Source organism: Equus caballus, chromosome 6 (genome assembly GCF_041296265.1).
Source record: "Equus caballus isolate H_3958 breed thoroughbred chromosome 6, TB-T2T, whole genome shotgun sequence".
Lineage (NCBI taxonomy): Eukaryota > Metazoa > Chordata > Mammalia > Perissodactyla > Equidae > Equus > Equus caballus.
In genome coordinates this window covers 41,514,494-41,539,858 of record NC_091689.1, presented here as the reverse complement: position 1 = coordinate 41,539,858, position 25,365 = coordinate 41,514,494, and the positions used below count along the sequence as shown (strand labels likewise).

General features: G+C 50.9%; 1 protein-coding gene across 9 annotated transcripts in view; it reads left to right on the top strand.

The window, feature by feature from the left end:
- Nucleotides 1-25,365, top strand: part of CACNA1C (calcium voltage-gated channel subunit alpha1 C) — a 680,405-nt gene that overhangs the window by 130,742 nt on the left and 524,298 nt on the right. For all 9 annotated transcript variants that reach the window (XM_070270768.1, XM_070270767.1, XM_070270765.1 and 6 more), the window contains exons 2-3: nucleotides 7,847-8,169; nucleotides 12,763-12,867. In XM_070270768.1, coding sequence (XP_070126869.1) covers nucleotides 7,847-8,169; nucleotides 12,763-12,867 — 428 coding nt within the window. The remainder of the gene's footprint in view (nucleotides 1-7,846; nucleotides 8,170-12,762; nucleotides 12,868-25,365) is intronic.

Sequence of the window (25,365 nt, the reverse complement as noted above, 5' to 3'; positions counted from 1 at the left end):
GAAGGACCCGATATCGGGGTGTAACTCCTCCCAGCTCCTCTCCTTCCCGGCTGAAGCAAAGGAGAGGATGCGTTGGTGTTGGGGCCCTAGCAGTGTTGTGCCAGGCTCCTGTAGCCCTCTTTCCCACTTTCTGCGCCCCGTGCTTGTCCACAGACATCGGCAACCTGAAGGAGTCCCCATGTTTCTAGCTGGGTATCTGACCTCAGTCAGGGCCAGGTCTGTTTTTCACTACAAAGACTACTCTTCGGTGACAGTCAAAAAGCTGAAATGCTGGCTTTCCATAACTTGGACTGATCCTCAAGAGTAGGTCCTGTCATTTGGGTTTGCCGTGACCGGGTGGTGACAGGTGCCTTAGCTCAAATAGCAAGACGTTGCAGTTTCCCTTCTCTCTCTGCTTGCACGCTCAGAAGACCCTTTGGGTGCTTGCTCTGGGGTGAGGGCTTCCGTCTCACCTGGGATGTCCTGGGCCTCTCTTAGGCACAAGTTAGTTTGGGGGAAAATGTCAGCTTCCCCATCTGCCCTTTGGGAAAATTAGTTTCTCATTCATTTGTCAAGAGTATTAGCCACTGAAAAACGACTTTTGGTTTTGTTGGGTCTTAGAATCTCTTATGCTTTGAAAACATGTCTTTTTGCATAGGGTGGTTGTTTCCTGATCTGAAAATCCACCCACCCAACAGCATCTGAATCAGTTCTCGATTGCTTTTTTTTTAAAATTTCATTCACAGATTAGAATTAAGAGCTCTGTTAGTATTCTTTCCCATTTCTCACACTTTATTCCTTATCATGCTCTTTCTGTTATGACTTCCTCTTAGTATAGACCTATGCTGTCCAATATGGTAACCACTAGTCACGTGTGGCTATTTAAATGGAAATTAATTGAAATGAAATAAAATTTAAAATGTAGTTCCTCAGTTGTACTAGCTACACTTCAAGTGCTTAATGGCCACAGTGACTGGTGGCTACCGTATTGGACATCCCATAATTATAGAACATTTTCATCATTGTAGACAATCTGTCAGACAGTGAGGCTGTAGACCTTATGAGTCAGTCAAGTTCAGACCTACAACAGACACTGTTGTAGCCATTTTAAGAGGAAGGATAATTAATACAGGAATTTAAGGGCTTACAAAGCAATTGGAAGGGTTGGGCCCTAGGCTGGACCTTCAGGAATGACTCCCAGAACAACACTGTAGAACTCTCCTGCTAAGAGGACTAGGACTCTGGTATAATTAGGAAGCTGGAAAATCTGGAAGTCACTGTGCCAAGAGCTGGCTCCAGGATCACACCACCTTATCCATGTTCTGGGGATCAGGAAGCCATTGCCAGAGGCTTGCCAGCCTGTGAAATAGATACCCTCCCCACCAGACTTAGTTTTAATTCACTTCTTGAGTTGGCCAACTCCGTAGTCACATCAGGAAGTCCAGCGACGTGGGAGATTGGAAATTGTAGTTTTTAGCTCTCTGGCCTCTGCAGGACAGTAGGGTACAGCAGACGGAGGTTGGGAGAGCTGTTGAGTTAGCCAGTACACCAGTCTGCCACATTTGCCACATGGTGCTAAGCCAGACCTGATTCTTCTCTGGAGGAGCACCACTGGGTTTGAGATGGACAGGACCGCAGGTTATCTTCTAAGACCAAGAGACAGTATCTTCCCTGTTGACATTTCCTGGCTATCTTTGTAACACACTAGATGGGGAAGATTAATGGCCTCTTGCTTTCTAGTCGTTTGGTCATTAATGGGCAGAGAAAGCATGGTTTCTGTCTCAGGTTGGCTGCTATGCTCTTAAAGGGAGTGTAGGCCCCTTGTCACTACAGTGAGATGACAGACAGCAAGGGCCAAATGGGCTTCTGCAAAGATCTTGAGTGACAACTCGGCTTGAGAGAAAGCACCTCCTTTGCATTGTAGATATTGCTAAGTGAGAGGATGGTTAGGACTTTAGGAGAAAATATTTTTACAGCTCTCTGCTTTCTGGGTGTGAGCTGCTGCTTCTTGCTCTCCATAGATCAATCTGGGTTGTAGTTGTGGGTACAAAGGCTGGTCATTAGTAGTGGCCTCCTTTGAGCGTGGCTGAAGTGCATAACTAAGGTTAAAGAGGGAGGTCGTGCTGTCAAAGCAGGTCTGCAGCCCTGTACCTTTTTCTACCCTCTTGGCTAAACGGGGAATCCCTTTATGGTGCCTGGGATTTGGGTGTCTCTATTCAAGGATAGTATGGAGGCAAGGAGATCAGCAGCACACTGGCAGTCTTGGAGCTCTGCTTATTTAGATTGGGGGACCAGGGTTGGGAGTTTTGAGAAGGACTCATTTAAGCCCAAACCTGAAGTGTGAGAAGGAGTCACCAAGCAAAGAGCAGAGGGAATAACATTCTAAGTACGTACGAAGGTACTGTGGCAGACAAGAACTGAGCATTTCTGAGGAATGAAATGAGGCCAGTGTGTCCGGAGTGCATTAGACCAGGCGGAGAGAGGAGTGATATGAGCTCAGAGAAGTGGGCAAGCACCAGCCTATGCAGGGTTCATAAGTCATGACAAAGAGTCTGGATTTTGAAGGGCTTTAACTAGGAGGATGACAGGGCCTGATTTCTGATTTATATGTCTGAAAGGTCACTCTGGCTGCTGTGTGGAGAGTGGATCAGGGACAGGCAAGAGAAGTGAGAGGAGTGTCAGGGGGCTACTGCCGCATTCTTGCAAGGAGTGGATGGTGGCCTGGACGAGAGGTGCTGTGGAGATGGAAATCATTGCTTCCAGCCTCTTCCCTCAGCAATTCTCCCCCACTACCACATTCCGGAAGTAAGCGGAAGAGCCTGAATAAGCCATCCTTTAGGGCATAGATGGGCTGACTCCAGCAGTTTCTGAGGTTTACCTGTTGTCTGCCTTCAGATTTATCACGACATCATCGTCATTACAGTCAATAGCAAATAGATATTGAGCATCTTCTGGCATATGGCCCTGGATCCGGTGCATGGATGGAGATGGATTAAAGAAAAAAATCGACCTTCTCATCACTGAACACTCTTCGTGTCCCCAGCTCCAGGCCTCACTCACAGGGGTCCCAGGGAAGCATAAGCCACTGCCTTCTAACTGGGACTCTTCGCATGGACCTTGCAGAGCAGAATGACATGCGGCTGACCAGTTCATGCCGGTGTCCTGCCCTCGTCCTGCTCCCTTGGAGAAGCAGCAGCTCTTGTGTGCAGGAGGAGGGAGCTGCTGCTGTCACTTGACAAATGGGAGTCATTTTCTTATGTACGAGGAAGAGATCACCGCTGTGGGCACCCACCTGTTTGTGTGTGGACTGATGTGCTAAGCTGTTGCTCGGAGGCTTGTGCAGGGTCGAGAGCATCAGTGGAAATAGTCTAGGAAGGCAGGAGCCAGAGCACACTTAAACAGTGGCATCTTTTCAGCTGGCAACCAGGAGACAGAGCTTTGAATCAGCTTTGTAATTTGAAAATTGGTCTCTTTGTGTTGGGTAGTTATTTCGTGCTGACGAAAGCCATCGGGGACACAATGCTGCTTGCCTTCCTCCATGGCACCACTCTGGATTCAAAAATGTTGAGTCTGAGATGAAGCTTTTCCATGCCTGGGATTCTTGGATAGTTGTGGCTCCTTGTCACGGGGGACCTAGAGGTGCTCAGGTCTGCATGGGGAATCATCCCAGTGGGTGGGGGAAAATTGCTTGGAGAAGGAGAGGCTGAGCTGGGCCTTGAAGGCCAGCTCTAGTGGAGCCCAGCCCCGAAGGGCCACACCTGTCTCACCTGTGTGTGGCTCTGTGTTGACAGTGGCAGTGACCTTAGTCGTGTCACAGGGCTGCAGCAACGCTCAGAGCTGCCAGGACCAAAACACTGAAGGTTGTTTTCTTGTCCTCTGGCTAGGGAGAGGTTGACATTCCATTTTTACCCATGGGCTTATTTGTGTGTGCTTTCTCCAGACGGTGTGCTCCAGAGAGGTCCTTGTGCTCTAATAAGGTCACCTGTGGTATGGGGTGGCTCAGACATCAGCCTACCAAGACGTGGCTTTCAGAACCACCTCTTGGGTCCGTGGAGCCACAGCCGCCTGCCTCTAGGAAGCCCTGGTCTTGACACCTTGGGGTCCACAGGATGCACCCCACACAGCCCTTCTGAGGCGGTGGGTCTGTTTTCATGCTGGTGCTTCCTGCCTTCTTCCCGAGTGTTTTCTGAAAACTCCTGGGTTTCTGGAGCTAGCAAGTGGTAGGAGAGAGGGGGATTAAGACAATGCTTAGGGGTGAGCACAAAGGTTAGAGTTTGAAGACGGTAAGCTGCAGGAAGGGTGAAGTGTAGAAGGCTTGTTGTGAGAGGAGAATCGGGGTCTGGAAAGGCTGACGGTGGAGACAGGGCTGCATTTACATTTGTGAGGGAAGAGGAGAACTTAGTCCAGGAAATAAAATAGAGTCTATTAGCCATTGACAATGCCAAGCCAGGAGTCTAGGAAGGAAAAATTAGATACTGCAGGTCCAATGGACACAGAGTTCCAGCCTCTCTGGTGAACCCAATAAGACATGAGATGGGACTCCGTCACTCCTGGCGCAACAAACAAACAGGGACGCTTTCCACCTTCATTCGTCCCAGAGGTGCCTGAGGGTTCCTCACAGGCTGTGTCTGTGGGGGATGCCATCCCGTGCAGTGACGGTCATATTAAACACAAAGGATGTTCTCGGGGTCAGAAATGCAGCCTTTTCAAAGTCAAGGCCCCGAAGCCCAGTGGGAGGTGTGAGCTTGGCTTGTGGCCATGTTTGTGAGCACACACGTGTGCATGCATGTGGGGTGCGTGTGTGGGATGGAGGAGGCGGAGGAGAGTCCAGCAGTTAGCTGTGAGCCCTGTGCCTGCAGCGGGAATCTTCCGTTATCTCGCTTCGTGACCTTTGATGAGTCAGACGCTCCTTTGTCTTCTTGTGTGTTAAATGGAGACGCTTGTGCTGGCCAGTTATTAAAGCAGCTCGTGTGCTTCAGGTGCCTTTATTAGTCCAAATCCTCTCTTTCGGTTTGTCTCTGGGCCCCTATAAGAAAGGTAAAGGCCCAGCCTTGTTGGGATCTTCCTTGCTCTAGCTTATGACCCCCACAGTGAGTGCAGGGAGGACAGGGGCGAGGCATGGGAGAGCAGACCTCTCAGTGGACGTCTTGGGTCCTCCAGGATCCTGACATTCTGCTTACCGTCCTTTACTCCTGGGGGGCGGCAGCTGCCTGGAGCAGCTGGGGCAGAGGAAAGGAGAAGGGTGAAGGGAATATGTGGTGAGACGGGAGTCCGTGTCACGTTGAGAACATAGCTGTGAATAAAGTATAGAACAGAGGGCATTTTCCAGCCCCCAGGGAGGGGGTCTGGGGCTCTAATGCTCCAGGGACCAGATGGCAATAGTGCAGGAGGCAACTCTCAGGGGACAAGAAGGCAGTCGACCGGCTGGTACTAAAGAGGACCTGGTGTGCTCATCTTGGTATCATACAGGGGTGATAAACATGGGGCATCTGTGATACTGTCCCCTACCCTTTGCGCCCATGGCGGACATCACTAATCTATCATGATCTCCTTTCCTGTTGTACTCAGAAAAGTCTCAGAATCCTTTAGGTACAGCATTTTGGACAGGGATGCCAATCAATTGGCGTAAGAGTGGAAACTTATTGTCTGTCACTGGTGTGATGATGGAATGGATGTAGACTTTGGAATCCAGCAGAATGACAGCCCAGCCAGGTACAAGCCTTGTGACACTGAGCAGGTGTGTTAGTTAGGTCTCTTTTGGTTGCGAGGGACAGAAACCCAATTCAAATTAGCTTAAGCTAAGTTACTTAAGTAATGAAACTGAAAAGCTCGGAGTAAGGCGAGCATCAGGCATGGCTGGATGCAGAAGCCCACTGAGGTTGTCGAGTCTGTCTCTAGGACCGACTCTTTCTGGGTGAAAATGTTCTGACTGGCTAAGCCGGGTCAGGTGCTCATCTCTGAACTGGTCCCATGGGGGACATGGCTGGTGGTGGGGGTGATAGGGTCACAGAAGCTCACACTGGGAGCAACAGTTATCTTAAAGTCAAATGTAGAAGGATCAGTCTGAGATAAGAGTTGGGGAGAGGTGGCTGGGTGCCGTGCCAGGTGTTCCTGTGGGTGCTAGTGAGCTGCAGTGAGGAGAGGAAGGGGTTCCACTGGGCCATTGTTTCTGGGAGCAGCAGCTTCCTGGAGGAACCTGTGTACACCAAGCAGAGAAGAGGGTCCTTGTTGGGGGACTCGGAACTGACAGACGTGCAACTGGGCTGGCTGCTCAGGCCACCGTCTCCTGGGTGACTGACATGGCGTCCAGATGCCAGGCTCTCTGCCCACAGTATTACCCCATTCTCTATGGCTTCTCTGATCCTGCCGCACCTGGCCAGTGGACAAGTCTCAAGGTCATGCATCTGTTCTGGAGTGTTCAGGGTTAGGCCCAGGCTGGGCTGATCACTAGGCAGATTTTGTAGGACTCTAGGGTGAGGCATCTGGCCCACCAGACTGAGGAGTGCCCTCCAAGTATGTTGGTATCTTAGGGACAGTCTTGAGGGCTGCCATTGCCTTTAAGCCAGAGCAGTGCAGATACCCCTACTCTGGATTTCACTGGTTCCTACTCAGGTTTCCTTCCTGACTGAGTCCCTCTACCCCCACCCTGTCAACCCCTGCCACCACAGCTCCCTTTCCCAGGTGTCAAATGTTGTATAACAAATCACCCCGAAACAAAGTGGCTTACGGCAGTGAACACCTTGCTATCTCCCACGTTTCTGTGGATCAGGAATTCAGGAAGGGCTTGGCTGGGCGGTCTGGTCTCTCTCGTGAGGTTGCGGTCAGATGGTGACTGGAGCAGCTGAGGGCTGCCTGGGAAGCTTTCTCTGTGGGTGGTCTCTCCCTGTCGGCCACCTGGGCTTCCTCACCGCATGGCGGCCTCAGGGCTGTCAGGCTGCCTCATGGGGTGACTGGCTTACCCCAGAGAACAGGTGGATGCCACGTTGCCTTTTTTTGTCCTCGCCTTGGAAATCGCATGCCATCATACCTACTGTATTTTATTGGTCAAAACAGTCACCAAGAGCCAACCCCATTTCAAGAGGAGGGGGCGTAGATCCCATTTCTCATTGGGAGGGATGTCAAAGGATTTGCTGATATGATGTGAAGCCCTCACAGCCCCCTAACCCCTCCTGTCCAGCCAACACTCAGTGCCCAGACGGGTTGAGGTCCTTGGATGTAGCCTTGCTTTGGTCCAATCCCCTTATTTTATTGTACTTAGTTTTATGTTTTGGGACTCAGGTGCAGAGATTTGAGCGAATCCTACTCTTCAATTTATTGTGCCTCTGTCCTCATTGGTTCAGGCACTGGAACTCTTATTCACTCACTCATTTGTTCATTCATTCGTCTTTTTTATCGCCATATCCTACTCCCATTTTCCTCCTTACCTTCCTTAAACAACCACTCTGTTCTACTTAATGAATATCCTTTTATTTGTGTGTTATGATATAAATGTATTTAATTTACACATATTGTATTGTGTATTTAGCTTTTTCTGCATTCTGCCTTTCTCACTAGCACCGTGTTTCTAAGGTTCATACATGTTGTAATGCATACATCTCATGCCTTATTTGCCTAAAATGAGGCAATGAGACCAGAGAGGGAGAGTGACATATCCAAGGTCACACGGCTGAACTAGGCTGAGTTAGGACGAGAACAGATTTCCTGACTCTTTCTTCTCAGCATCACACACAAATGTTCCCATGTGCCACCTCCAGGCTCCTGCAACAGTTTGAAACAAGATTTTTAAGGAATTGTGAGTCTGGGCTTCAGAGCGTATCACCAGGTCTCTTGTTTTCTCCCTGGTAACTGTTGTTCTCTCCTTCTGCAGGTTCCAACTATGGGAGCCCACGCTCAGCTCATGCCAACATGAATGCCAATGCAGCTGCAGGGCTCGCCCCCGAGCACATCCCCACCCCGGGGGCAGCCCTGTCCTGGCAGGCAGCCATCGATGCGGCCCGGCAAGCCAAGCTGATGGGCAGTGCTGGCAATGCAACCATCTCCACGGTCAGCTCCACGCAGCGGAAGCGGCAGCAGTATGGGAAACCCAAGAAGCAAGGCAGCACGACCGCCACGCGCCCGCCCCGCGCCCTGCTCTGCCTGACTCTGAAGAACCCCATCCGGAGGGCGTGCATAAGCATCGTCGAATGGAAATATCCTTTGTGCTCTGGGCTGGGCAGGGTGTCCTTGGCAGCCCTGTGGCGCCAGCCCCCCACGGCCTACCAGCCAGTGGGCTGTGTTGTACGAGCTGAGCCTATAAGGTGGCTCTCAGATCTATTGCATCTGCAGCATTGGGGTGCTGTTCAAATGTAGAATTCTGGTCCTGCTCCAGACTTGGTGAATCAGAATCTCTGGGGACAGCGCCTAGGAATCGGCTTGTATGGCAAGCTCCCCAGGTGGTTTTTTTTTGCATATAGTAAGCATCATTTGAGAAAATGAGCCTTAGAGGTTATGAAATACCATCTTACCTAGCTGAGTTTGCCCAGGGAGCCACTGGTGTGTTGGGTGCATAGTGGTGACATGCTGCTGCTCCATAACCTTCTTTCCCTCCATGATGTGGTGCTGGCATAGTTTCGTGACCTCCCCTCTCTCTAGGATGAAGAGCCCAGGAGATGCATGAGGGTAGTGGTTAATGACTCCGCTCTTGGTTCAAGGCCTAGGAGCAGCGGTTCTCAATCTTGGCTGCACACTGGTGTCACCTGAAAAGTTATAGCAAAATACAGGTGCCTGAGCTCCACCCAGGCATATTTTAAAATTCTCCGGGTGATTCTAATATGCAGCTAAAGTGGTGGACACTGGTCTGGAGTTTTAAACACAGATCTACTTTGTATGTATACAAACCAGTGAGTGGGTCCTTCAGAGAAAATGACTTGGAAGGGTCAGGCTCTCCCCATGAAATTACAGGCCCTTTAACACCATAGGGATTGTGGGTTGTGGAGATGGCAAGGACCTCAGAGATCAGTAGGTCCACCCCTGACTTTCTCCAGTGGTGACATTGAGCCCCGCCGGAGTGACTCTCCAGGGTCACACAGTCAGTGGCACACAGGACTAGAACCCTGGTACTTGGTGCTGCATTTTTATAGTATGAGTTCATTCAGGCAGGGCTGCCGTGTCTCCCACGGTTTGGGATGGGAGTGTTAGGTTTCATTAATGAGTTTCCATGGAAAGATTTAAAAGTCTCGGTCGTGGTTGAAAGGTAAAAGAAGATGACTCGGGAGAGAAGAAGGTTTCTCTTCAGCAGGAAATGTTGGCTCTATAAATGTTTGAACCCTGCAACTCAAACTAGAAGAGAATGCGGTTCAAGCCAAGTGGCAGCCGCAGAGGAGGTCCGTCTGTCCTGAGTGGCCAGGCGTGGTTCCGCTTCCTGATGACTGGGTGAGAGGCTCAGCTTTGGGCGGCCCCAGAGGCTGCTGTCATCGCTGCTCACAGCAGGATCATGGAGTGGGAGGGGCCAAGCAGGTCAGGCTTCCCCAGAGAGGGGGACACTGAGGCCTGGAAAACCTGAAGAACTTGCCCAAATCACACAGCTGGCAACTGACAGAGCCGGGTTTCAAATCCAGGTCCCCCTAACCCCAAATCCATGACTTCCCACCCCACGCGCCTGTGGATACTAGGGTGGACATTTAGGGGATACCCGTCAGCCCCACTGGGACACAGTGGGACCTGGGTCTGCGGCCTGGACATCTACCCTGTTGTGGCCCTGCCACCTGTGTTCTGAGAGGTCACAGGCCACCCAAACCCCAGAGCTTGTTTCCCCGTCTCTAACTGCAATAACCGCAGTCGCCTCCTAAGGTATTAGCAAGGGCTGCAAAGCCCACGTGTGTGCGAGCACCGGCATGCTCAGGCACTGTGTCGGGGAGTGCGGTTAACTTCCAGTCCGCCTTCCCCTTCTGGGATGGGTAGCGCCCTGACAGGAGTACTGAGCACAGAATGAAGTCCTGGGTGATGTAAAAACCTGGGAAGAAAGGTAGAGAGGGTGGAGCAGTAATTCACAGGGCAGGTGGAAGCAAGAAGAGTGGAGGAGTGCTGGCTCCCTAGTGGAAGGGCAGGACAAGCTGTCCACAGACGCTAGCCAGGCCCCAGGAGGCTGGAGTCAGGGACTTGTGAAAAGACCCTTCACTGAATCAGCAGCAGTGTGCCCACTGTGGGCCTCCGCCGCCTCACACCCCCGCCTTAGGCAGAGGGGTGCTGCACCCACCCTTCCTGGGGGAGTGTGCCCTCCCTTGCAGGAGAGGAAGTGGACCAGCCTAGGCAGCACGAGTTGGGGTGCGTTTTCAGATTGCCTTGGAAGGGTAGCTGGGTGGGTGAGGAGATGGCGTGGTGAGCCAGCCAGTCAGTGCTCCTGGGAAGAGTGGACTCTGACAGCGTCGTTAAGGAGAGAAGGCAGTTTAAACACTGCTCTGGTCTTCACAGGTGACACAGAACGCTTCCAGGGCTCACCTGGGTTCCCCTGAGCTTTGCAGCAGGGGCCTTTCCTTATCTGCCTGATTGGTTTCTTTACACATGGCCTTCCCCAGCATTAGCTGGGACTTTTAGCATAAGATGATGGATGGAGACCCTGAATGGGGGGAGGAGGCGGAACTGACAGCACAGGAAACACCCCGAGCTTAGCCGTCACCCACTTTGGAGGGAGGAGGAGCTGACATTTGAGGACTGGAGACATGAGGTCTGGCTCAGCTGAACTGATGTGCCCTTGCCCTGGTAGGGGGAGCACAGGAGACAGAGGGTGGGAGCGAAACTGACCAGCCTCTGGGCTGAATGTCACTTTCCTGACATTCAGGAAAAGGGCTAGGAGGGAAGAGGTGATATGGTAGGAGGCCTAAAGGAACTAACTTCCTAAAAGTGCTTTAGGGTGGCTTTAGGATAGGTCCCTACAAACTCACACTCTGGAGACAGACCTCCTCGGTTTGAATCCCATCCTACCACTGGCTGTGTGATCTTGAGCAAGTTAATGTAACCTCTCTGTGCCTCAGTTTTCCTTATTTAGAAATGGGAATAATTGTACATTCCACTCAGGGTGTTTGTGTAGAGCAGTTAGAACAGCTCCTGGCGCAGAGTCAGCTCTCAGGAAATGTTAGCCACTGTCCTTCCCCTTGCCATCATTGTCATCAGCAGCAGCATCACCATCATCATCATTTGTTCCCTGGCCAGCGCCGGGGGCAACACGGGGTGTTGGAAAAGATGAGTCAGGGGGTCTGGTCCTGGCCCTGCTGTTCGCCAGCTTGGGATCTGGGAGAGATTGTTTTATTTTCTGCATCTGTCGAGTTGGGTGGTTGGACAGGTCCACTGCATACCATCTTCTTGACATCGAGGCACATGGAAAATGACTGGGCAAATAGACCCTGAGCTATACCCATGGGGCCAAGGGGATCAATAACAGCACCTGGGTTAGAAAGCCCTGGCCTAGATAACCAGTAGGATTCCTTCTAGGCCCAGAGGTGCCCCGTTAACACCAGTGAGAGGCCATCCCTGGCAGGGGAGTGAATGCTGGACTCCATGGTCGGGGAATCTGGGTTCTAGACCTGGCTGGTCAGTACCTGCTGGAGTCTTGGGCAAGTTTTTCAGGCTTTCTGGGCCTCAGAGGTTTGGACTAGATTATCTCTAATGTCTCTTCCTGCTTCAAGTCTCGTTAACTTTGTGAGTTCAGGTTTCCGTGGGAGATGAAGTTGTTCCCTTCTTCCAGGAATTGCCATCCTCTTTCTCTTCCTCCTCCTGTTAGGCTCCATGGACCAGGCTGGGAACTTGGCAGTGTTGGGAGGTGGAGGAGATGGGGCTGGAAGAGCACCACGGGGCCCTTCCTCTGGAGCTCCCTGCTTCTGGCCTCAGTTGTGGGTGCAGAGTGGAAGGGGTGTGAGCACGTCTGCTGATTCTTCTCTTGAGAGTGTGCTCTGCCCTGATGTTTTGATGAAGAAGTCTGGCATAGGTGTCTCCCTCAGTGCACTGCTGTGGGAGAGTGGGCCATGGCTTATCCCTCTAGACCTGGCACAGACCATTGGTTGGGGAAAGAGGGCCTTGAACGTGAGCCTTGCCCACTGGAGACGGGGCCTCCACAGACTGAAGAGGTTTTAGGTGTTCTGCATGGAGCTGTGCCTTAGAAGGTGGCTGCCCGACCCTGATCGCACCGTACACATGCCGCCATGCTCTTGGGGGTCCAGGCCCCTGGCCCTTCCGATTCTCTGGAAGCTGTCAGAGAATAAGGGAGAAGGAAAAAACCACTCTAAACTTCAAATTAAGATATGAAAACTAAAATCTCCAAATTTCAGTGAAAAATCTTGAGGTCAAATCTCTGCCTTCTGTCCCACTGCATCCCACCTCTCCCATCCCAAGCTTGTTTGAGTCCCTTGTGGTCAGCATGTGAGCCACGGGGACAGGGGTACCTGGGGACGTGAGTCCTGACTGGGGTGAGCCCTGCTCTTTAAAAGCAATCCCAAGCACACATGAGGGAAAATGAAGTTCAATGCAATCTAAATAAATAAAAGACGGGGAAAAAGTTTTTAGAAATCTGTGTTTACTCTGGCACGCGACTGGCCTCCACTGCTTTTGACATATTAGGAAAAATTTTGGCGGGGACCCATTAGAAGCACTTAAAAAGGCATATGTTTCTTTTCAGAATACAAGGGTCTTGGAATGTATTGTTTAAACAAAATTCTTATGAATCTTTGATTCATTTTTAAAATATATACCTATATGAATGTTTGTTTCACTTTGCTTTCTGTGGCATTAACTTCCTTAACTCCCTTCCTCAGACCATTTGAAATAATTATTTTACTGACTATTTTTGCCAATTGTGTGGCCTTAGCCATCTATATTCCCTTTCCAGAAGATGACTCCAATGCCACCAACTCCAACCTGGTAAGTCCACACTGCAGTCTCTGCGTTTCTTTCTTGGTGGAGGACTGAGCTCGGGTCCCAGGGATTCAAGCTGGGATGTGGGAGGGAAGCGCGAGGTGTGTTTACATGTGCCAGAGCACCGCCGTGTCGGATCTTCAGTGCTGTTTTGCTCTTAATTCAAATCAGCGCCTGTCTTATCACAGCCTGTTTTCAGAAAGAATATTCCAGTTAGTTGGTCGTGAGCTCTGATTGTGTGCGTGTGTTTTGAGTGGCCACGAGGCGTGCTGCAGGAGCGGCAGGGCGGTGTCTGCGGGAGTGAGCTTCCTCCTCGGGTCGCTTGTGCTTATTCTCAGTGCCTTCGTGCCGTTGGCAGGGTCTGCTCAGGTGATCTGTGGTATTATTGCACGATAAATAATTTCTAGGAAGCTTTTAGGAAAGTTGCTTTGCAGCCAAGATGTATTATTTAGTTGCAAAGGTTTTATTTTCTTGGGAAAGGCGGCTTTCCATTTGGATGGTTGGGAGGCCAGCTCTGGCAATTTGAGGTTAGAATCTGTCCATGGAAAAAGTGCAGAGTGTGTTTACTTTTGGCTGAGCATGAAGTCATTACAAAGGCCTTTGCTCCGTCTGGGCATGGGAGGAAAAGAGCTCTGGAATGCAGTTGGCAAAATTGGGGCACTCTGGGATGCCTCTGCTACAGGCCCGTAGGAAAATCCTGTCTCTCTCCCCCTGCCCTGCAAAGACACCGTAACTTTTCATGTGATTCCCACAAAGCACATCTTTCCCCTGTCGTCAGCACCTTCCTCTCGTTAGTGAGACTGGACTGCCTGATGAGGTGCTTTCTAAAGGAAGCAGGAGGGTTGAAAGATTCTCCTTTCCATTGGTGCTGGCTGCTGCTGCTATCATGGGTGTAATTCTTTTGCTTTTTAACCTTTGACATTTTCTTTGGCTCCTTCAGCAAATAAATCTGATGTGTGTTTTAAACTTCTCTGCCATTTTCCCATTTTTCACAGTTAGCCCCAGCTCCATGTTGAGTACGGTGTTGGGTACGAGCCAGGGTGCTGCATCTTATGGCTTGCCTTGGGGCTGCGTGTTGGGGATAGGTTCCAGAGCTGGCCAGCGAGTGCCGAGTGATGACATGGCCAGGGTTGGCCGGCAGAGCATTAGTCGCAGTCCACTCAGGCTTCTGAGGTGTGACCCTGTCTCTTAATAGGCAAGAAATCTTTACTGTGTCAAAATAAACACAAGCAAAGTGTCTCCCAAATGACCCCTGGAAAAACAGGAGCATCTCCCATTGGTTACGCTTCCTCTGTGTCCACCTCCCTCCCCGACCTGGGGCCTCCCTGAAGCCCCTGCAGCTTAACACTTAATGTGCATCTTAAGAAAAAAAAAGAATTGCGTCTTGTTCTGAAGCCCATGAAGCTTTGGGTCTGCTCTAGGACAAAGCAGTGGTGAAGTGGGGAAAGGAGTTTGCTTTATCGTAGGCCCCAGAGGTGGCCCCACAGCAGTCCCTCACCCCAGAGGGCCCAGGACCATTAGCAGGGCACCTGGGGAGCTGCTCGAGAGGGAAGCCTGGGCTGGCGGGGGTCCCTTCCGGGAGGTGGGGAGAAGTCCCACCACAGAGTGATGCAGGTGTTCTAGAACTAGATGGTGGTAATGGTTGCACAGTTGTGTAACTCGACTAAAAATCGTTGTCGTATACTTACAATGGGTGAATTTTATGGTATGTAAATTATACCTCAATAAAGCTGTTTTTTTAAAAAAGAACACCAGCATGCAAGACCATGCCTCTCAAGGCCTCCCGGAGTCAGGCTGCTGTTGCCTGTTGCTCCTCTGTTCCTTCCAGATGAAGGGTGAAGTTAGATAGGTGGAGGGAGAGAGGTGGGGGACAGCCAGTGAACTTAGTGATGTTACACTAGGAGTTTGGGAGAAGAGAGTGCGGGAGTTTGAACAGGGGCTTCTAGTTGCTAAGGCAACGCCTACCTCTGTCAAGCCACGAGTCAGGCAGAGACTTACTAAGTTAAGGGAGCATTGTCAGGTTTCCTCCATCCTAAATATGTACACACACACACGTATGCATACATGCAGATATACACACACACATGAGCATACACATGTGCACACACACAGATACACAGACACACCTCCCTAATTCTAGTAGCTCTCTCTCTGAACTTTCTTGGATGGAGAGGGATATATATGTATAATTTTCTGATTTTTTTTGAGGAAGAGTCTATATTTGCCACCTCTGCCAGTTCCTTTTTGCTCTCTCCTCAGCTCCTTGCTCTCTGTCTTCCATCCCATCTCTGGAATGTAACAGATAGAGATCTCAGCTGGCAAACTCAGGAGGGAAAGAAATGTGGCTTGTTTTTGCTTTCCTGTAACTGAACATAATGTCCTCTTGGAGACTCCCTGTGGCCTGGTGGCATAAACTTCATCTTTGTAAATGCAGGGCTCTCAGCCCCCTCCCTGGAGGTGTAGCTTAGTCCTGGGCCCTTCTCTATGGCCACTGCTGTATGAGGCTGAGGGGATAGCCACAGGTCCCCTTGGCGTTGTTGATCCACACTGTTGAAATGACCTCGTCTCTTCTGGAAGGGCCTTGGTCTTTGATCCCTGTGGGCGGTATGGTCTCTTGTTCCCCAGCGTGGGGTCTCTTCAGCTCTACATCCCTCTTGGCCACTTCTGGGGCTGTGGAAATGGGGCCATGGTGAAGATTTCAAGGGCCCCTTCTCAAGGGCAGAGCCCAGGGTCTCACTCATTTTTGTTTCCTCACTACTGCTCCCATATTCACCATCTTGGGATCTTTGTTTGGACGGCGTTGCCCAACAGACCCCTCCTGTGGTCTTCCAGACTTTCGTCAATGCCCTGACCTATGCTCTCTGAACCCAGAAGCCTCAATCTCTGCATTCCACTGTATCATACTTTCCCTGGGCGGTGAAGGCCACTGACTTAATGTAGGGGGCACAGTGTTCGAGGGGTGTTAGAAAACTCCTAAAACAACCAACCAAGCAAAACCCACATCAGCTTGTAGATCAGGATATTATTCTACCCCATGGACATAATCAACACGAGTGTAATGATCTGGGCCCTCCTCTTCCTCCTTCTTTCTTCAGCATCTTACATTGTCAAATGCCCCTTTGCAAAACCCTTTTACCCCTTGGCTTTGGGGCATAATTGCTGTTAAGTCTCTTATCTCTCGTACCATTTTCTTCCTGCTTCTGGAACTTTCTCCAGGGTGCTGTCCTAGTCCTCTTGTTTTCTTTTTCTGTACTCTCCCTTGGTGAGCTCAGCTACTTCCACAATTTACCTTCCCTTTCTGTGTAAATTGTTCCTAGACTTATGTATCCAGCTCTAAGCTCTTTCCAAAGGTCTGGACCCATATTTTCTACATTAGAGAGGCCTGTGGACCAGTGCGATGACTCTTGAAACCAGCTTGATTATTACAACCACCTGGAAAGCTTAAACCATCCAGATTCCATGCTTTGGTAGATCTGATCAAATTTGGTAGTTCTGGGGCATGGCCTCGGAATATGCATTTAAAAAATTCCTCACTGGGGCGGGAGCCTAATGATCAGTTGGGTTTGGGAGCTCCTGACCTCTTGGATAGAGCAAACTTTGAGTTGGGCAGACCTGGGTTCAAATCTTGGCTTTGCTGCTTGGTACGTCTGAGTCTTAATCTGAAGGTCTTTGTTCTTTCTGAACCTCAGTTCCCAGGCCTATAAGACGGAGGGGACGTTCCCTCACAGGGTTCTGGGGAAGGGTGAGGCACACGATGACCACGAAGGGCCCCTGAGGTCTTGGCACATGGTCATGTGTGCCGCGATGTTTTGCTGATGCCTCAGTCAAACAAGCCCAGACAGAACTCAGTCTCTCTCCCATCACACAGCCAGTCCCCAAAAGGAAGACAAAAGAGCCCCTATGTGAACGCCCTTGGCCCGGGCCGTGGCGTTGCTGGCCTTCCTGTCGCGCGGAGTCGTCTCGAACACCTTCCCCTCACTGTGCTCAGCTGAGCAGGCATCCAGGTATGGAAATGTTTTTGGCAGTAGATCACATTTATCCTCCTTTCTATTTCCAAAGTCATTTGTTCACACTTTCTGGGCCTCAGTTCTCTCCTCTGTGAATTGGGAATAGCAGTAATAAGAGGCTCTACTCCTAGGCTGCTGTGAGGATTAAATGAGACAAGGTCTGTGAGAGGGCTGTGGTCAGGGCCCAGTGTTAGGGATCTTGTTGCTGTTACCATCCTGCCATCTCCATCATCCCAGCCCAGGCCCTTTGCCTGTTGCCTGACTATTACGGTGCCCTCTTTCCTGGTATTGTACCTCTAGTGTCTCTTTCCATGTGCCTGGCTTATGTGTCTTCAGTCATTTGGCAAACACCCATACCAAGAGCCAGGCAGTGTGTTTGGGATACTTCAAGAGGCAGACCCCATGTCTAACAGGGAAGATAAACATGTAAACAGATGTTTGAAAATAGTGAAAGGCCTTCCAGGGGTTAGGGTGTGAAGGAGGAAGGACTGACTCATTTTGCTTTTGGGAGAGGAATTAGGAAAGGCTTCACATGGGAGGACATATTTGAGTTGGATCTCCCAATAAGGGTTGATTTCCAAGGCAAGAGAGGCATTTCAGGCTGAGGTACACACATGTGCAAAGGCCCTGTGGTCATGCCCTTTATGACTAGGCAACAGGGTGCCGATTTCAAGTGAATGAGAATAGCCAGGTGATGAGGGGCTTCATAGCTCATGCCAGCAGTTGAACTTAACTGCAGGTGATGAGGAGACCCTGAAGATTTTCAGAGCAGGAGAGTGCTGAGTCCAGAGGTGTATTTTAGAAAGGATGCTCTTGCAGCGTGAGGAAGATGGCTCAGAGGGAGGCCTCACTGTTTGTGAAGAGAAAAGGAAACTGCCCAAGTCCAGACGATAGTGACAGTAAGGGTAGAGAGGAGGGGATGGATTTAGGGGTGAATCGGGCTTGTGACCAGCTGGGTACTGTGGATGAAGGAGAGAGCTGACTCCTGGGACGGTGTTGTGGGTAACTAGGTGCCATGAGCCAGGAGAAGGACTTCAGAGAAACGTCTCATTTAAGGGGGAGGGAGTGAGGGCTACACTTTGGGATTTGTTAAGTGAGGAGCTGGAGGAACATGCAGATGGAGATGTCCAACAGTCAATCGATTGGGGTCAGGAGCTCAGGGGAGAGGTCATGCTGAGGAGAGAGCCTGGGGGAGTAGGAGGGTGGGTGGGAGGGGCAGCCCGGGCCTGGCTCAGAGCCCCTGTGGCGGGATGGAGGGCGAGAGGAGCTGAGCAGCAAGGCCGGGGCACGTGCCTTGCCAAGTGAGAGGAGGAGGACGAGCCAAGGAGGGGCCTGAGGAAGGTTGGCCTGAGAGGTAGGAGGGAAACTGGAGAGAGTGCAGCCGGAAGCTAAGAGAACAGGAAGTGTACAAAGATGAAAGACGGACTGGGTGCTCGTTCACACTTGTCTTTATGACAACTCTAGGCCGCTAACAAGAGGGCCCGCCCGAGTATCGGGAGAGCCGAGCTGAGGGCTCGGTGCGGCAGGAGTGGACGTTGATTGGGTTCGTGCCCTGACTGAGGTCTGAGATAGTAGGTGCACAACTACCATTTACTGGGCTTCGTTGACTGAAACATTCCCCTTGTCATTCCAGAACATGGTCCCCAAATTATTTAAGTACCCCTAATATGAAGGTTGAGAATTTCCCTGTTGCTTTCATAGTTTTTTTAAAAATAAAGAACTGCTATTTCAGGGTCCTGCTCTGAGAAATACAAAGGAGAGATGATGATGCACCTACAGCAGTGGTTCTCAAACCTCAGTGGCATAAGAATCATATGGAGAACTGATTAAAATGCAGACTCCCAGGTCCTGCCCCCAGAGAGTCTTGGTCTGTGGGTCTGGCCTGGGCCCGGGAGTCTGCCCTTTAGCAGGCGCCCCTGGTGGTTCCGATGCCGGGATCGTGGACTGCCCTTTGAGAAGAAGGACCTGGAGTGTTCGCCGTGGTGTGAGTGGGTCCCCTTCAGCTCCGTCTCCCCAGTCTGCTGCTGTCTACCCACAAGATCTCTTAAAGATCTAAACAGAAAGATGAGACGCAGCAACTGCTGAGAGGTCTCCCACTCTGTTGGGTTCAAGAATAATCTATTTAGCAAAGCACACTCACTTTGGCAGAGAATTAGAAAAGAGTCTTCTTTTTGGACACACTTGCAATTCACATCTGCGCTTGCTCCTGCTTGCGAATTTGTCAGCTTCCATCCACTCTCTCGCAGACCTTTCCTTTCTCCCACCTGCTTAATATAATCTCCATTTATTTTTCTAGCACTTTGCTTTCTTCTCTTTCCAAGAGATGAACAGTATTCCAGTATAGAATTTTTTTAGATCTTTCCCTCATTATTTAAATATGAGTCTGTTTGTTTTATGCTCCATCTAACGTACACTTTTGTACCCAAATCCATCATTTTTGTTATCTTTTCCTCATGCTAGTGAAGCATAATGAAACCTGAACTCGCACGTGACGTGACATTTCTTTCTTTTTATTCACAGTCTTGTTATTGGCAGTGCTGCCTACTTTGCAGTGCATCATTTATAATATAGCAACTGTAAACCCATTCTACCAATAGCTGTTACCCAGTCGGGAAATTGTATGATGTCTGTGGAGCAAGCTCTGCCAGCTGAACAAGCTCATTGTGTGTGGAAACTCCCAGTTCTTTGCAAACCCTGAGGTCCACAAAGACTTGGCTTGAGCTGAAATATTAAGAGAGTATATTTGGCATTTGACCTTGTGCAAAGAACAGTCTTGTGTACTTTCTGGAGTAAGAGCCAGGCGTTAAGTGGAGGTAGAGAGGAGAAGGGAAGAGGCCAGAAAAGGAATGGTTTGGGGGCTCGGGGAGGAGAGAGCGCGAGGAGAGTGGGTTCATCAGGGGGACATGAGCTAGAACAGGAGGAAGGTTGGGATGTCCGATTTTCCCATTGATTGCTGTGAAATTGGGCCATAATGAGAGTGACATCATAGGCTGGTGGTGAAGATGAAATGTGTTAACATGGGTCAAGCCTTAGAGCCGCGCCTGGCTCAGGCAAATGTGTTGTCCTTCCGAATTCACAACCAGAGGCTGAGAGCCATCCTCTCCGCCTGGCCCTGGGGGCAAGTCAGGGTCAGTGGCACTGCAGGCCAGCTTTTGCCTCAAAAAGGGGAGAGAGGAGACCAGAAAACTCTTGTTTCTGGCAACCCTGATCCAGTAAGATTGGTGTGCGTCTGTGCGCGCCTCAGCCTCGTCGTCTCACTACACAGGGAGGGCAGCAGAGAGGCTCACGGCAAGAGGAGAGCCCACAGGGGAGGCCTGGGCTGCCTGCCGCTGGGGCTTCCGTCTCCGCCTGCACAGGTGTTCTGTGCCTGGCACAACCCTGTGTTCACCTCGCAGGGAGGCAGGGTGTGCCTGAGCGCTGTGAAGCTGAGCTTTCCCCCTGCCCACGCAGGGCCCGGCTGAAGACACCCTCACAGGCTCCTGCGTCCAGACCACCACGATTCTGAGAGGAGTCTGAAGCCTGCCCACCAGCCTCTGAGAGGGGCGTGCGGCCCCAAGTCAGAGGCTTCTGTTTGAGGAGTAAAGATGCCAGTTAGAGTGTCGCTGATCTTCCTGCAATGAGCTGTGGTTTCTTTTATCGTCCAGTTTGCCTGAGAGCGAGACATCTTTGTGAGGCTCTCACGCGTCAATGTGATGATCAGTACAAAGTGAGATGTGTTATTGCCATCTTGTAGGTGTCATCCTAATGCACCAGACACACACACTTTGCAGAAATACTAGGGTTGTGATGTATACTAATAGATAATCACAGGTAACAAGCAACGTAGCTGCTGCATCGTGGGCTAACGCTCCCTGTGCTGTGAGGGGAGAGGGGCAGTGGCACGGGGGAGGCGGCAGTGTAGAGTCTGTCTTCAGATGAGAGAATAGCCTGACACGGTGTGGCGGGCAAGTGCCTCACTGGGTAAGATCTCCTCTCCGAGGTTCTGACTGAACTGGTCTGAATGGGACCTGGGCGGGTATGTCGCAAAAGCTATTCTGGAGCCAGAGTTGTGGGCACCGACCTAGAAAGTGAGATCTGGACTGTGTGGCCTTAGGTCAGTTGCTTAACCTTTCTGTTTGTCACTCTTCTGGTGAGTGGGAGTAATAAAACCTGTTTAGTCGTAATAATTACCTTTACTGAGTGACCGGCAGGTGCCCGTGCTTTGCACGCGCTATTTCTGATCCCCGTAACAGTACATTATAAGGAGTAGAGAATTTGTCCCTCTTGCTCACCACTCTGTCCCCAGTGCCTTGAGCAGTAACTGGCATGTGTCAGACTCTTGATAAATGTTTGCTGAGTGAATGAATGAACTCTGTTAGGTAGTGTCGCTTTATTTCAGATGAGGGAATAGAATCTCAGAGACACAAAGTGACTTGGTGAGCAGGCAGCAGAACCGCAATTTGAACTCAGGACGGTATGAAACCATCACCTAGACTGTTCTCTGGAATATGTAGGGTTGCTGTGAGCATGGAGAGAGGTAGATGGGAAATGTTTCAAAGATTAAGTATGGCAGTCTTAACAGATATTTAAAAAAATAAGCTTGGTTCTCTTGTAAAATAAATCTGGTAAATGCTGAGATAACCAAAGTTAAACCTATTACTTTATTGTAAGACTTCTCAGAGTCTTTAACTCAATCACAATAGGTGCTATTTACAAGTTTGTTCTGTGTGCAGACTCTGTCGTAAGTGTTTTATGTGTATTAAAGCATTTAAGCATCCTGTAACCCTATGAAATGGATACTGTTACTATCCCATTTTATAGATGAGGACACTGAAGCTCAGAGTTGCAATAATTTGCCCTGAGAAACATAGCTGTGAAGGGAAGACTCTGTTGTGTAGACACAGGCAGTTATCTCCAGGTGTGTGTGTTTAACGATCATGTGACAATCCTGTGCCCAGGACTCTGTGGACCAGGCAGGGCAGGCATATCCTTTCCAGCCCTCACCGTCCCAGACGCTTGAGGAGCAGTATTCCTTGGAACACATGTGGTAAATGTGCCATAGAGATGTGACGGTTTAAAACCACACACACAGGAGAAAACTCTTGCCCTAAGGACCGAGGCCGTTAGGAGAAAGGACAGAGCTGTCCTTGGACATGTTGCAAGGCCAGTGCAGCAGAGAAGGCCAGCAGAGCGCACCAGGTCGGCCGTGTGAGGACCTTGGCAAGCTCCCTGATAGAGTGGTGCCTCATGTGGTGGTCACAAGCCCTCATGAGCCCAGGGCAGCTGTTTGACTCAGTGTCCCTCACTAAGTATTTCAGGGGAGAGGGTGCTGTCTGTGCTGTGCTTGCCAGCGGACTGGCTCGGAGGAGATGATGCTTTGAGTCTAAGTGTGGTGACACCTCTCGTTCTCTTTTTATCCCTCTGTATTCATTTTGGGGGAAGATGTTCCATATATATTCACACTCTATGTAATGGGACCACTTTCATGCACCAAGCTCCTTTTAATTTGAGTATATTTGAAGAAAGTCTTTCCAGAATATAAAATACAAATCCCTGAATCCTCAAAAGAAAAATTCTGAACATATTTCATCCTTTTTCTGGGACAGCACAATCATTAAAAATCTCAGTTATTGAAGCTGCTCTGATAAAGTGAAGCCGTCGGGAGAGTGAAGGAAGCTCCGAGTGGTCCCGAACACTGTGATCCAGAGGGGTCTGGGCCTGGCTTCCGCACCCCGCCCTGTTGGGGTGTCTGCCTGCTCCTGGACCCACCCTTTTAACTTGCTGCTCCGCTCTCCTGTGGGTGTGGACTAGATGACCAAATCCATTATACTTACGTGCAAGTAAGATTAAGTGGACTCTGAACGAGGAGGCTCACTTATGAATAAAGCACATTAGCTTCAGTTTATGGATTTTATAACAGTGATTTTGGCTTCTCAGAAGCCTTTTTTTCCCCTTTATTCCCGTTGTTCTCACTGATTTCTGTAGGACTGAAGTTGTTGGATTAGTGCCTTCCAACTAGGAATAACAGCGACGTCCACACCCATGTAGCCCACACATACACTGCTGATACTGTTCTAAGTGTGGTACAGTGTTAACGCATTTAGTCCTCTCAACGACCCCATGAGACCTCTGTTATAATCATCCCATTTTAAAGATGAGGAAAAAGAGGCACAGAGAAATGAACTACCTTCCTCCAGGTGCACAGCTGGGTGTCCAGCCCAGGCATGTGGCTCCTAAGTCCATGCCCTTAACTGCTACGCTCTGTGGCCTTCCTGAGGGGTACAGGGAGGGCTGTTGCTTAGAATATGGCCCTTTAATTTTTGGGGACGCAACTAGCGTGTTTGTGACATATGTGATGATCTCTTTACCAAGGGGTGCCAAAGGAAGAGTGACAGTGAGTGCAGGGCATGCAGCTGGGCCGTGCGGAGTCCGGGAAAGGATTAGGGGCCTGGCCCGGGAGCCCTGAGTTGCTGCCGTTTGGACAATGTGGGAGGGGGCGAGGAAGAGACTTATCTCCATCCACTGCTGCCTGAGCAGGGGACTTTGGTTTGAAGCCTTGTTCTCCCAAGGCCAGTGATTCGTATTAGCCGAGATCCTTGACCACACAGCCCCCAGGCTTCCTCCTAAATAGATGACAACCTCTGGCTGGGGAAGGGGACCAGATCAGCCTGACTTTGAGACAAGCTTAAACTCTGAATTAGCTTTCGTGGCTGAGTTCCTGGGAGCTCCCTGGGCCACATTTGAACTCAAGGCTCTGTTGGGAGCCAGTCAGTATGGTCTAGTGTCAGGGCCCGGAGAGTCGAATGTCGGGGACCTCCATAGCACCCAGCCCTGGCGAGAGCTGTGTCCCGTTTGTGATTAGGGCTTCGTGGGATGTGCCTGAGCCCACCAGGTTCTGACACTGCAGAGCTGCAGCCTAAACCACAGGGACGTGTGGTGGCTATGGAAGAGCGCCAAGCTGGGAGTCCTGGGTTCTGGCTCCATTTTGGCCACTGACCAGTGGCATGGCCTTGTCACTTTACTTCCCTAGACTTGAGATTTCTCAGCCATGAAATAAAGGTAATAACTTCTGCCTCACAGCGTCATGCCAAGGCTCAAATGAGAGGATGTATGAAAATGCCCTAAAAATGTAAGTGCCGTATAGACGTCGCCGTGCTATCGCAATGACCATCACTACTGTTATTAGAACTAGACAGAGATAGTCTGTCTCTGATATGGTCACCCCTTTTTTTCTGGCACATTCCTCTGTGGACCTTTTCCATCAGCCTCCTTTCAAGATAACTTAGAGATGCAAAAGAACTAAAAGCCAAGTTCCAAATTTAGTTCCTGACCTTTCCAAGATGGATGGTGAGTGGTGTGGCCATGACTTGCTTGCAGCTGAGAGCTCGGCTGGGCTGCCGGAGCCTGGGAAAGCCAGGCAAGGGGCCAGCTGTGGAGGCCTGGGGTGGACTGTGCCCTCGCACGGGAGCCTGTTGCTGGGTCGCTCGTTTCGTGCTCTTCCCAGTTTCTCCTCGGGTCTGGTTCAGCTCTGGCACGGCCGAGCGTGGCTGTTGAGTTGTTTCTTTAGCGCTGTCCTGCAGCTTGCAAAGCCTTCCTCAATACGCGGCAGCGATGGTGCCAAAGCGCTGGGCTTCCTCTCTGTGCTGTGGGGCACACAGTCAGAAACGTGGCCTGGGAGAGGCTCTCCCTCCAGAGCCTGTGAGTCCTTAGGAACATGGTGAGACACTGAGAATAAGGAGGGTGGGCGTGTCCAGGAGAGGCCCTCACGAGCTGTCCGGGGGCTTATGCAGGTCTGACCACTAGGGCCGGGGGCCTCACGCTGGGTTAGGCCTTCCCGGGCCCGGGAGCGTGGCCCTCAGAGCGGCCGAGCTTACAGAGGGTTCTGGGAGAGGCAGGGGTGGCTGTCACGCTCGAGGGCTGGCCGTGTTCGGTTCAGAATGCGTTGTGTTTGAATTGCGGCAGTTAGACACGGTTCATGGGGACAGGCCTTGTGGAGAAAGGTGTGAGGGCCGAGACGTGGCCGCAAGCCCCACCTCTGCCAAGCTGATGAGAGAATGGGCAGGAGAATGGAGAGGCCGTTGCCACCTGCAGGCTGGGGTGATGCTCACGTTCCCAGCCCGTGAGCACTGGGAGGGGTGAGCGCAGCTGGCCTCTCCTCCCCTCGCCAGCTTCCACCTCACGGCCACACAGCAGTGTGACGGCAGGGTCTCCCGTGAGTGTGGAGGGGAGGCGTGTCTGAGCTGGGCTGCTTGAGCCCCCAGGAGCTGCAGGCCTGGGAGAGGGTCTTAGGTGGCGACCGAGGAGGAATAAAGGCAGAAGTAGATGCCAGAGGGGGAGGGCACGGGGAGTGGGTGGCCTTGGGCTGCAGGCCGCTGCTGCCACCCCTTTTGGTGGGGGTTCGACTGTGAGAGGACCCCCAGGGACCTGCCCCCTTGCACAGTCCTCTCCCTTGAGGGTGGGCCTATCCTGTGAGCATGGTGGGTTAGCACTCCTACAATTAGGTTGTGGGGTATGGCAC